The sequence below is a fragment of the Engystomops pustulosus genome, chromosome 2 (assembly GCF_040894005.1).
Source record: "Engystomops pustulosus chromosome 2, aEngPut4.maternal, whole genome shotgun sequence".
NCBI lineage: Eukaryota > Metazoa > Chordata > Amphibia > Anura > Leptodactylidae > Engystomops > Engystomops pustulosus.
In genome coordinates, this window is record NC_092412.1 from 36,971,711 (window position 1) to 36,985,440 (window position 13,730).

Below are 13,730 nucleotides of genomic sequence, written 5' to 3' on the forward strand. Positions count from 1 at the left end.
GGCATCAAAACAATGAATAAACACATGTGGAATTATGTCAGGGTTAATAAGTGGGATTTCTTGCCATATAAATTGGGTTGGACCATCAGTTGTGTTGTGCACAGGTGGATACACAGCTGATAGTCCTACTGAATAGGCTGCTACAATTTGTATTATGGCTAGAAAAAAGCAGCTAAGAAAAACAAGTGGCCACCATTACTTTAAGAAAGGAAGGTCAGTGAGAAAAATTGGGAAAAACTTTGAAAGTATCCCCAAGTGCAGTTGCAAAAACCATCAAGTAATACCAAGAAACTGGCTTACGTGAGGGCCACCCCAGGAAAGGAAGACCAAGAGTCACCTCTGCTGCAGAGGATAAGCTCATCCGAGTCACCAGCCTCAGAAATCTCAGGTAACAGCAGCTCAGAGACCAGGTCACTGCCGCACAGAGGTCTAGCAGCAGACACATCTCTACAAAAACTGGTAAGAGGAGACTGTGTGCAGCAGCCTTCATGGTAATATAGCTGCTAGGAAACCACTGCTAAGGACTGGCAACAAGCACAAGAGACTTGTATGGGCTAAAGAAGACAAGGAATGGAAATCTGCGCTTTGGTCTGACGAGTCCAAATTTGTGAGATCTTTTGTTCCAACCACTGTGTCTTTGTGCGACATGGAAAAGGTGAATGAATGGACTCTACATGCCTGGTTCCCACCGTGAAGCATGGAGGAGGAGGTGTGATGGTGTGAAGGGTCTTTGCTGGTGACACTGTTGGGGAAGGTATACTGAACCAGCATGGTTACCACAGCATCTTGCAGAGGCATGCTATTCTATCTGGTTTGCATTTAGTTTGTACATAATTTATTTTTCAACAGGACAATGACCCCAGACACCTCCAGATTGTGTAATGGCCATTTGACCCAGAAGGAGAGTGATGGGGTGCTAGATCAGATGACCTGGCCTGCAGTCACCAGACCTGAACCCAATTGAGATGGTTTGGGGTGAGCTGGACCGCAGAGTGAAGGCAAAGAGGGCAACAAGTGCTAAGCATCTCTGGGAACTCCTTCAAGACTGTTGGAAGACCATTTCAGGTGACTACCTCTTGAAGCTCATCAAGAGAGCCCCAAGAGTGTAAAAAGCAGTAATCAAAGCAAAAGGTGCCTACTTTGAAGAACCAAGAATATAAGACATTTTCAGTTGTTTCACACTTTTGTTTTTTTAAGTATACAATTACACGTGTTAAGTCTGAGTTTTGATGCCTTCAGTGTGAATCTATAATTTTTATAGTCCTGAATATACAGAAAACTGTGTGTCCAAACTTTTGTTCTGCACTGTATAGTTCTATTTTAACTCGGCTAGGAACTCCCCAGCAGTGTTGATAGTTAATTCACCACAAGTAGTAGTATATTTCCTTCAAGTAATACTCATGACTCGAATCTTGAAATAAAATTAAATCCTAGCAAAATAACCAATCACGTTAACCTGAAATGTACTTAATGGGCGAACTGAAAAAAGTTCTACGCTACATACTAAAATTTAAATACATTTATAAATACAAAAAGGAATAAAAACAAAAAAATGAAACATAGTATGTTTCCTCAGTGGTCTAAAATGTGGAAGTTACAGTAATTATTATCCTATGAAGAGTTACTGAATATTTCATGTTAACGGCGAATACAAGTATTTGTTGTATAATTTGAAAAATATATGAAAAATCATGAGCAAAGACTATGATCACATAAAAATACCAATAGTTAGAGCAAGTATATATTTTTAAAAATGCATAATGTACATGAAAATAAGACGCAGGTTAAGTCTGTACTCCTAGTATAAGCTTTGAAATATGTATTATGGATATCCATCATATTGAGGTTTTATTGGTTTTACAGGGCAATAAAAATATGCCAACGTACAATTTCAATAACAAACATGTTTTGAGAAGAAAAAACTACTGATACATTACCACTGCTCCATTATCCGGCATCATCGCTGCTCCAATGCTTGCGGCTCCTTCAGAGCCCATTGAAGGACCAGGACCCATTGAAGGGCTTGAGACTGTTGCTCGGTTGTTGATATTCATCCCCATCATTGGAGGAGGTGGTGGAGGGGGACCTTGGGTACCAGCTGGGGCTGGGCTATAGGTATCTATGTAAAACAATCTATACTTAGAATAGATGTTTTGTCTGCTGCACTCATTGTACATCAAACCATTTTAAAGGAATACGGATATGTGATAGGAAACAAAACAAAACCACCAAGGATATGAAATAGTTCCTAAAACAGCTTGGACAAGTTAGCAAGTTATCATCTGCTCAGACCACCAAGACTACAAGAATGGGGTCCTGTTTTACCTGTATGTGACACATGGCTTGATAATAACTTGATAAAACAGGTCCAAAGCCTTCAAAGATGTTACAAAATTATTGTAATACGTTTAAAATAGAACCACTTACAATTAACTTTTTTTCTTGAAATCACCTGACTATTAAAAAAGAAAGTACCTTCCATGCTCCAGCTTTTTTTTTCTAAAAACAAGGGCATAAAAAGCTAAAAGGAAGAGCCATGCCAGAGGGAGCAAACACCAAATGTAAGTGTGCTTGGTTTACAATCCTTCAACCTGGTTGTAGATATCCCCTTATAATCTGCAGCATGACAACTGCTAGAATTTTATTAACATTGCACGAGTCAAATGTGGGTGAGCTCAGTTCCTGCATGGGGCTGTGAAATCCACAGCTATGTCCATGAGCCCATACAAACTAATAAAGATAGAAAATACAGCTAGTACATGGCCTCATATCCTCGTCATGTACAGGCGGCCTTATGCTGAGGGTTTTCTATGTACAGTATGCAATGTGTGCAAATCCTTAGACACTACAATGGTAAATGCTACAAAAGATTATTAGAGATCATTCTATGGCCGAAAACACTTTCTCCTCCCCATAAGGTCATCAGACGATCTCTGGTGCCTGTGGGCTGAATAAAGTTTGTATGGATAACCCTAACTATCTACAATACCACGTGCAGTGAAGTGATTTGGGACACTATACCCCCAATCCATGTAGACCCGTGGGTAGTCTATTGTCAGAAATAGCTTTTAATTACCAAGCTATGCAAAGTCTTTTTAACACGTGTCTTGTGTGTGCTGCAAACTGCTCAGCTCTCAGCACCCACCTTTGTGCTCCTTCACAGGAACAGAACTCACAGCCTGGTGAGAAGACTGTGGGGGAGGAGCTGTGCAAGAACACAAAGGTGGGGGCTGAGAGCAGAGGAGTGAGCAGCAGAGACGAGGCTTGTGGTTTTTTGAAATGCATCCAAACCAAAGCCAACCCCTGGGACTAAACAGAGGATTCTGTCAAGGTGCAAGGTAGGTTATGACACTATTTTATTGTATTTAAAATGCTTACAGAAAGTATAAAGTCACATTTGCAGCTGTAATGGGCTTTTGAAACCTGTCTTTAGTGAAAATAAGGTCCCTGGTCACAGGTTCCCTCTAATTATTTTCTTTTTTAAACGGCACAACCTATCAAATGTGCATCAAAAATGTAACTTTTTTTTTTTTAACTACGCAACTGGAAACAATAGAATTAAAGTAACCGTTTTCCACAGATCAGAACATAAATAAGTAACTAATCTATAAAATTTTTATTTTATTGTCAAGATATTAGTGAAAAAAAAAAAAGATATTAAATGATAAAAAAAATTATCAAGTTAGGAGGATTTAACATAAAAGGATATCCTCAAAGTACATATAACAAACTGGGAAGTTTGTCCATCCTTGTGGACAAAAAGGTTAAAGAATAGTAGAACTTATGAATGACTCGAGCAATTCAGACATTTTTGTGAAAATTTCAATATAAACTAGCAAAGTTAAAACTTTGACATTAACATGATGCTATTTATACACATATATGATAAATTAAAAGCTTGTGAACAGAATACAGTAAAATGTTCATAGTTATTTAAAAACACACACACAAAAGATGTCCATGTTAACTACAAAGTCGAATAATGGGTTGTGTGGACAAGAGAAAAAGTTTCTATTAAAAATCCCTACCTCCCATGTTTATTGCTCCACGGACGCCCATATCACCCATTCTCAAATCCTGTTCTCTCTGAAAATAAACATAGTTTTTGCAGTCAACCTACATAAAATTTAAAAAATGTGTAGGGGGAAGAGTATAGTAACAGTATCGTAATGCTACTTAATCATGCAAAGAAAAAAAACAACACAGCAATCTCAAGTTACTTGAGCCAAAAGTAACACTCACTGGGGAAGGAAAATATTACATGGTCAGTCATATATAGTATAAACTTTATTTGGATCCTATGGGTTTTGGTTCCAGGGACTGGACAAACCTTTAACTTCCCAAAACAGCAAAAATAATTTCACAAGTAAGGGAACCTGTCTCACTGTACGGATAAAAAAAAAAACACATTCGTCTGCATGAAATTTACATCTCTGGGCACAAATTCTGCTGTTGCAGAACAGAGTTTGCCAGAAAGGACAGAAAGCTTCCTCCTGCAGTCCTAGGCAGCACAGGACCGGTTACACTGAGCATTATGTTATCATGACACAACCGGGACTAAGTGGGACTGCAGGAGGCAAGAGACGGTGCAGAAAGGGGTAGACTTAATCGGGGCCGCTGGATCTCCTGATCTGCGATTCTTCATGTTCAGAGGGGCCCAGGTGGAAGGTACAATGATAATCAGAATATCATCTTTCAAGGAACCCATTAGTTAGCTATAAGTTCCTGCTGTTTGCACACTTTAAAAAGTTTGCAATCACTGATCTATAAAGATAGGTCACATTACAGCAAGGGTTTTTTTTGTTTGTATCATAACAGGCAGTTGTAATTTTGTCCTTTAAAAAAAAAAAAGTGAAATTAGATCACCAGTATCTACCAGAGCCCAAAACTTGTGTCATCAATAGCTTGTTTAATCCTAATGAATAACAATGGAACCACAGAAGTAACCCTCACCAAATAAGCGGGCCCATCAAGTTCAGGTATGGTTCGTTAGAACAAGTCAATCTCCATTATAAACAAATTTAAATCAAAGATCTCTTTTGTTCAGTGTGGCAGTCTTAAGGCACAAAGTAAAGTGTGCATACGTAGCTATATTCTGAAATAATACAATATCATATGCCCAGTGTGCCAACAATGATTTTTACCTGTCATCTCTTGATAAATCTCAGCAGGCGGCTGCACAGAGCTGCGCTGGGGCAGTACTACACACCAGGTTTGGCCCAACGTAGAACTGAATAGCCTGCGTCTGAACAAGCACATGTTACATTGCACAGACGCAAGGCAGAAACTGCTTTGCAGCTGTCTGACGCCTCTTCACACCCACTTGGCATAAGAGGCCTGTATGCCAGTTTTTAAGCATTTGAGCCCTGATAATTGTTCTCCTCTCTATTTTGGATCACACACAGCAATAGGCAAAAATCATTAAGCAAAAACTATGGGCAATAATATGGCTACATTCACACTGCCGTATGGGGGGCGTATATACGGCCGATATATGTCCCTCAGACTGCAATGGGCACACGGTGTGGGCACCATACCACTCCGTACTCCATAGAAAGATAGGATGCGTCCCATCTTTCTCCGGAATACGGCACGACGCGCCATATATTCATATGGCAGTGTGAATGTAGCCTTAGACAGTGTTTATGGGTTTGGACCACGTTACTGCAAGTATTTTTAGAATGTGTGTTTGGGGCAGATATTAGGAGAGTTCTTGATTTACATCTATTAAACGTTCTGCACCGCTTTCCTAAAATAAAAAGTAATGTCCCCTGTTCAGACATGTCAAAACAACCATAAAATTGCTGGAGATGGAGGGTCATGTGATATCTAACTGCCCATGGCCAATTGCCCTTCCAGTACCTTAAAGCTATATTCACACAAACATAGCCCAACGTGTGCACACCAGGCTGGAGCACGTGGTGATCACACATTCGCTTGCAACAGAAGCGTGACCCCCTCCTTTCTCCATAGGAGGTAGTGGCGCATGGCCGTACACATGGAAAAAGATAGAACATGTCATGTGACAATGTACTGCTGCCATGTGCCCATTGCCGTCTATGGGGACATAAATACATTCTCACAACAGCAGTGTGAATGAGGCCGAACTTTGTATTCATGAATACCATCATATGGTCCTGGGGAGTAGGTTGGGCATAAACAGTTAAGATACACCAACACCTGGATGGACTGTGAATATTTGGTCTGTGAACCAAAATATGAAAACATTGTTCGACTTGGCATGTTATCCAGGTATAAAAATTTACTTAGGACCGGGCTGGGGCGGGCTATTTAAAAATAATACACGTGTACTTACCACCTCCGGCACCTCTGATGTCCCGAGCCGCGGTCCGTTTGATCCGTGCCCGTTTGTTTACAGGGGCACAGAAGGCGCGCACACGGAGCTTCCAGTTGGCGATGTAAGCATTGTAAGCGCTGGGAGATGGTGTCAGATGGGAGCTTCTGGCCAACAGGAAGCTCCCTGCGCGCCCTTGTAAACAAACTGACGCACAGATCGTGTGGACTGCGGCGCGGGACATTGGCAGCTCAAGAGGTGGTAAGTACATTTTTATACCCGGATAACCCCTTTAAAGATTTTCAGTTGCTTCATAATCACAACAGCAGGATCTTTAACGCATCAAATCTGCTTTGCCTTGCGTTAGTAGTCAGTGGTATCTGCACACAGCTCTGGTAATAGTGGAAGCTGAAAGTGCACAAAGAGGCTTTAGTTTCCAAAATAAAGAACTCAAAATCCTGTACATTGACAAGTCAAAGAAATACATTCCATATACATGAAACTGACTAGAGGAAAGTTTTATATATTAGTAAAATGCATTTCGTAATAACTGCACTTATGCTTAACCATTCGTTTTCACATGGTTTCTGTGTTTTTACTTGACAAAACAAAACCTTAACTATATATATATATATCCAATAGCAGAAACTGCAATAAAGCCAGTTTAGCGATACCAAAGTCCTTATACATGGCATATGATACTGCTGCAAGTCACCCATCTGTATTAAAACTATACACAAAATTTGAAACAAAAAACTCCACAGAATTTGAAAGGAAAGATCTTAAAACTTTCTAAATCCAAGTGTGACTATTGTAGATACATAATGCAGTAAACATGGGTTAAAATGAACAGGAAAAACATGTTCAAACGAACACCAGTATATGCAAAATTTCCCCTTTTTTATTAGTTCAGAAATTTAAAGGGGTTGTCCAGCCACTAAAGTTTAAATTTAAGTGTTCCCCTGTCAACAGGATAAGGAATAACTTGCTGATCCAATCTTATTCCCCCAATCACATAAACGTGTTGTGACTGGCAACTCCTTTGAGCATTGTGGTGTGGGATCTAGTGTGGATTACAGACAAAAATTAACCATGCACTTTTTTTGGAAATCAGAATAAAAACAAAAACACAAATTCCCATGATGGTCATAGAGCAATGCCAGTAGTTCTGGAGCAAGCTCTAAATCCTTGACAGGTTTGCTTTAGTCTCTCTGTGGTAGCCACATAAGGAAAAACGGCTGCAATATTTCATATTTCAGCGCATCACATTATTTATCAAGAAGAATTAAGTTTAAGAATTACGACAGAATGTATACAGTTTCCAAGTTCTCCATTTGAGGATCGCTATGAACAACTTTGCTATCCTCCTCAGTTTAGCTTGTCCCTGCTGTAGCCATCTCCTCTGGCTGTGCTGATCATCGGAGACAATAGCGCTTTTGCATAAGAAATTGGACAAATTCTAACTGTTGGAGGAAAGGGGCTGCTGCTCCCTTGGGAGGGAGGGGGTCATGTACGGCTGAGGGTATAAGGTCTCTCCATTTTCCCATCAGTGCCTCCATCCCAGTCTGATTTTGAAGAACTCTCTGCAACTCAAGTTGTTTAAGACCTTCCCCCAGCCTCTACTATCTTGACTATCTACAAAGCAGGGAAGTGGTTACAGGGGTTAGCCACTTTCAATAAATAATTCATATCAATTATTTGCTGAAGTGGACAACCCTTTAACAGTTGGTACTAGCACAAACTTCATGTAACCATTTCACTACCGATTTGCACAAATCCCCTCCAACCAGTAATAAAAAGCAGCAACACAAGTTTTAATAATGGCTTTTCTTGTGAGGAAAGACGCAACACTCCTGATCTTACCTGATCATAAAAGGTACTGCTGATGGTACTGTTCCATACATACAAAAAGATACAGTAATTGCTCTTTTATAATGACTATTGGCAAAAACTATAGGAAGAGAGAGTGGCTACATACCACTCTACAATCTTTGGGGGGTATTAGCTATACCCTTGAGAATCTCTTGAGTCAGCTAGAATTTCCAGCCGTGCTAATTTCTTTTTTTCTCAGAGTTTTTTTTATTAAAAAGGTAAAGAAAAATGGGAGCCCTACATTTTTCCATTTGTGAATGAACACAACATAAACGTAGAATAGCGGAAGCATCGGCATACAGATCATCACCCAATTCCCGGACACAGCCAGAGTTCAAATATACCCTGGACATATTCTCACCGGACGCAGCCGGGAGTTATACGAGTCATAGGATTAGGGCCCTGCCTACCCTTCCCATCACCCCCCCCCCCCCAATCTAGTGAATGAGACACCTCTAAAAAGGTGGTAGGTCCCTTCCTATATACTAAATAGTTTGACTATCATGTCATGAGACTAATCGCATTATAAGTAGGTATTTCAGCTTAACAAGCGAGCCGTGACAGTTTGTTTAACCCCTTAATGACCGCCCTATCGGGATTCTACGGCGGTCATTAAGGGTACTTCTTCTGATGCGACGCCTTTCTACGGCGGCGCATCAGAAGAAGTTTTCGGGACACCGGGTCTCGCTGGTGCCGGTGTCGGGCTGTGATATCACAGCCCAGACCCGGCACTAACACCCGGGATCGGAAAAACTCCGATCCCGGGTGTTTAACCCCTTGCACGCCGCGGTCAAGCATGACCGCGGCGTGCAAGTGTGTCCCCCGTGTATCGGACCCCCCCGGTGTGCTTACCGGGGGATCCGATCCCTCCTGCCGCTGCCCCGGGTTCCGACGAGTGACCCGGGGCTGTCGGCTCCTCTTCTCACCGGGTCCTGCCTTCCTGGCAGGACCCGGCTGTAAGTAACTGAGCATGCGCAGCATGCTCAGTTACTTTCACTATACACTGCAATACAAGTGTATTGCAGTGTAAAGGCTTGAATAAGCGATCGGATGATCGCTTATTCAAGCCAAGAAGTAGAAAATGTAAAAAAGTAAAAAAAAAAAAATTAAATCTTTTTATAATATAATTAAATAAATAAAATAAAAGTCCCATAATCTCCCCAGTAACACATAAAATGCAAATAAAGTATATAAAACACAAAACACGTACATATTTGGTATCACCACGTCCGTATTAATCTGTACAATAAATCTAAATCAATATTGAACCCGCTCGGTGAACTACGTAAAAAAAAAACTCGAAAAACTTCCCATAATATACAATTTTTCATCAAACACCATCACAAAAAATGTTCTAAAAAGTGATTAAAAAAAGTTACGGTACCTAATATGATACGACTGAAAAGAACAACTGTTTTCGCAAAAAATAAGCCCTCAACCAGATCTGACAACAGAAAAATACAGAAGTTATGGCCCTGAAAAGTTGTCAATAGTAAAAACAATGCGATTTTCTCCAATATTGGTTTTGCTCAGGAAAATTGAGCAAAATAAGAAAAACTATATAAATGAGGTATCACCGCAATCGTAGTGAACCAGAGAATAAAGATAAAATATTATTTTTACGTTACGGTGAGCGGGGGGGGGGGGGGGGGGGGGGAATGCTCACAATCCAAAATAAAAATTGATGATTTTGTTTGTGTCCCCCTTGAAATAGTTAATAAAATCTCATGAATAAGCTTTAGACTCCCAAAATAAATTATTTATACATTGTATCTCATCCCATAAAAAATAAGCCCTCATATGATCGCATTACCAAAAAAAATAAAAATTTATAGGTCGTACAATGTGACAATACAAATCTGCTGTGGACGGCGCCTCCATTCATTCTATGCTCGGCCGTGCGCCCGTACAGCAGTTTACCACCACATATGGGGTATCAGTACACTCGGGAGGAATTGGGCATCAAGCGTTGCAGTGCGTTTCATCATTTAATTTATTCTGAAAATGTCAGTTTTGGCCTAAATGAATGTATTTCCAAAAAAATTCCATAGTTTCTAAATCGCAGGTCCATATTTTTTAACCCATGTGAAACACTTAAAGGGTTAATGGACTTAATAGAAGTTGTTTTACATATGTTGAGGGGTGAACTTTCTATAGTGGGGTAATTTATGAGGTTTTACTATTATTTAGGCCTCTCAAAGTCACTTGAAAGCTGAGTTGTCCCTCAAAATGTGAGTTATGGCAATTTTCATGAAAATAAGAAAAATCGCACCTAAAGTTCTGCACCTCATAACATCCTAGAAAAATGACCGGAAGCATAAAATATCATCCCAACATAAAGCAGATATTCTGTAAATGTTAATTATCAAACTTTTTGGGTAGTTTTACTTCCTGTCTGGAAACCAGAACATTTCAAACTTGGAAAATGAAGAATTTTTACAAACTTTTGCCAAATTTTCACTTTTTTTCAGAACGAAACGCAAAACTTATCACTTAAATTTTATAACTAACATGAAGTATAATGTGTCACGAGAAAACATTCTCAAAATCACCGGGATATGTTAAAGCGTTCCGAAGTTATAACCAATTATCGTGAGACATGTCAGATTTGAAAAATCGAGTCTGGTCATTGAGCTGAAAACTAGTGTCGGTGATAAGGGGTTAATGGAGAGAAGTGCCCCTGACAGTAGTCCTGGTGTCGCTAACCAGCATACCCCAAATTTCTTGGTGGTTTTTCTTTTAAGGTAGACGCACACCTGGCTAATTTTGATACTATTTCTATGTACATTATGTTCATATATTTTCATGCATTCGATTTTTACGTTTGGTAACCATCCCCTACTATCAAGTCATGGAAGCATAACCGTGTCATTCGAGGTAGAAGCAAGTATCGATTTTCAATTATGTTGTATTTCTTTTAGTGGTAAAGGACACCTGTCATCAGGTCTATGTCACTTGTCCTGTCACTACTACCTGTTGGAGCAGCTCACAAGGATCCCATCCCAGCCTTTATCTAGTCATTTCATACATTATTCATTGTAAAATCATCTATTCTTTATTATGTAAATGAGGCTGGTCACATGGTCAGAGGCAGTGATGTCACCGCTGTTACCCCTCCCCTCTCCTCCCCCTGCTCATGTCTGTGTGTAATGTATAGTAAAGCATGGCTAGTGTGTGTGCTGCATCTGCTGACATGCTGCATCCTCCTAATACACAGACACACAGACATCAGCTACACATGAATCTGACATGTTCTGCTGTAACATGGCTGCAGCCTGGAGCTGTTGTATCTCTCCTATACACACACACATGCACACACAGGCTGCAGGGGGCGTGGCCACCAGCACCAGGAAGCACATCATTATACAGCCTCACATCATTATACAGGCTGTCAGTCATGCACTGGGGGTGTGGCTGTGCCTCCCACTCATGAATAGAGTGGACAGTTTGAATATGCCAATGCTTCATTGGACATTTCACAGGTCATTTGCATACAGCTTTAGGACCTCATTGCTTAGGTTTACAGGCATGTAGAGGGACAATGAAGGGATAGAGGCAATGCTCTCTAATGGCAGTGTATGAAAATATATTTAGTTTAGGGGGGTTATTCTGCATGACGGGTTCTCTTTAAAAGAAGATTTTATAAAAGTTAATTAATAAAAATGAAAATATTGGATTTGGAATAGTGACAGAACCATTTCAAATATTTTCTACCTTCCAGTCGACACCCGACCCTCAATTCGATAGCACATCTAAATTTTGTCTAGTACATGAAGTAAATTGTGATCCATCTCCGGGTCATAACAATTCTAGTTAATTTAAAAATCCTTTATTTTACAGTTGTGATCTAAATGACAAGTCTTATGGTTCTTATAAAGACCCCAGGTGGTCATGTCTACAGAAAGTATCATGGGGAGAAACAGCCAAGGTGGTGGTGTCCACACCAAGATGATGCTGCCGGCAGATTCGTCAGCACCAATCTTGGGTGTTAACGGTGGCTGTCTGCAGCAATATGCAGCAAACACTCGGTGTGTATGGAGTGGGGCCAGCCAGTGAGCCGTCTCTATACACCCCTTGCAGCATTTATGTTGTTCCTGTAAATCCTGGAGGGGCAAGGGGTTAATGTACTCAAACCGGTTTATCAAAAAACTCCTCCTCATTTAGCCAGGTCAAAAAGTGGAAAGAAATAGCAAAACTGTATTGGCCATTTATCTTACATTTACTTGGGATGACTGGAAGTGTTTTGAAGACGACTCATTTAGTAATACAGGCGGTCCCCTACTTAAGAACACCTGACTTACAGACGACCTCTAGTTACAAACGGACCTCTGGATATTGGTAATTTATTGTACTTTAGCCCTATCTTGTATGTAACCCGGGGACTGCCTGTATTTCCAGAGATTTTGGTCTCACTAAGCACATGAGAGTCTGTTTAAAGGACAGATGTGAGAGAGTAGTTCTTCCCATATTTTTATTGTTATTTTACACTTACATGTGAAAAACTAAGCCACAATCATACATTTACCTATGTAGACATCTTAAATATACAACAATCACAAATCTACACTACAACATATAAAGCAAACGATACAGTACTTAAGGCGGCAGGGAATTAAAGTCCACAGGAGATTTGGGGCATCGCTGTTACATAGCCATTACATGCGTTAGGTTGAGAGTTTCCTGTAGTTTGGATTTCTTTTTTCCATGTTTTCTCCCCCCTCGCCTTGTGGGCTTCCTCTTCCTCTCAATTCTCATTGATGTGTGAATCTTAAAAAATTATAATTAAACTGTTTTACCAAAGATGGATAATCAGTTGCGTTTCAGAAACATTTGGTAACTCTTACACCTTTCTGCCATTGTGACTAAGGAACTGAGGCGTGAAATTTTTTAAAAAGTGAGGGTTATGTTTTGATAAAACAATAAATAAAAGGAAGTTTTATTAGATGAGGTCAGTATAATAAATAAATTTGGCCACTTATTTGTGCACTATAGGGATACCAATCCAATGGAAACCTAATTCAGGCACTACAGAGATCCCATGTTTAAACCAGGACAATGTTATTGTGTAATTTCACGCGGCTTTATGGAGAGTTCCAAACACAAGTACGTAAATATAAAAAAACAGAGCTATTTTTTGAATGCTTAGTGCCTTTGAGTTAAAAAAGGTATGAAAACAATACCGGTGTGCCTTTAAATTATAAATGCCTTTAACTCCATTAACCTTGTGTGTGTAACCCTGTCTGATGACTGTCTGATGTACTGACAAAAGGGTGCTGTCAGGAAAAAAAGGGTTAGCAAACAATAGCTCTTCGCCATAACAACTAAAATGTTATAAAGGGGCCTACTGTGGACAAAAGAAAAATACTCATGAAAATTTTGTAAATATTTCATGTAAATCAGACAGAGTATTATGACCAACATGCTCACCTGTGCTAGGGGGACCATTATCTTAGCATAAATGTCTTAAAGCGACCCGGTCACCACATTTATAACAAATGCAGCTAGTTGCAGGTTCCTATAGAGCCCTAGTAACTATCTGACCCCTTTCTTTTAGCCAAAAAAG

General features: G+C 40.0%; 1 protein-coding gene across 5 annotated transcripts in view; it reads right to left on the reverse strand.

Annotated features, from left to right (window-relative positions):
* The window catches only part of PSPC1 (paraspeckle component 1), a 68,499-nt gene that overhangs the window by 38,237 nt on the left and 16,532 nt on the right, over positions 1-13,730 (reverse strand). For 2 of the 5 annotated variants that reach the window (XR_011853027.1, XM_072134266.1), the window contains exons 7-8: positions 4,029-4,086; positions 1,938-2,119 (exon numbers count right to left, since the gene is read on the reverse strand). The exons of 2 other annotated variants lie outside the window; for them this stretch is intronic. Coding sequence is in view for 2 of the 3 variants with exons in the window: in XM_072134266.1 (XP_071990367.1) it covers positions 1,938-2,119; positions 4,029-4,086 (240 nt within the window). In the remaining variant the exon portion in view is untranslated. Of the gene's footprint in view, positions 1-1,937; positions 2,120-4,028; positions 4,087-12,613; positions 12,935-13,730 lie in introns of those variants that run through there. One more of the 5 variants, XM_072134267.1, reaches the window with a different exon arrangement.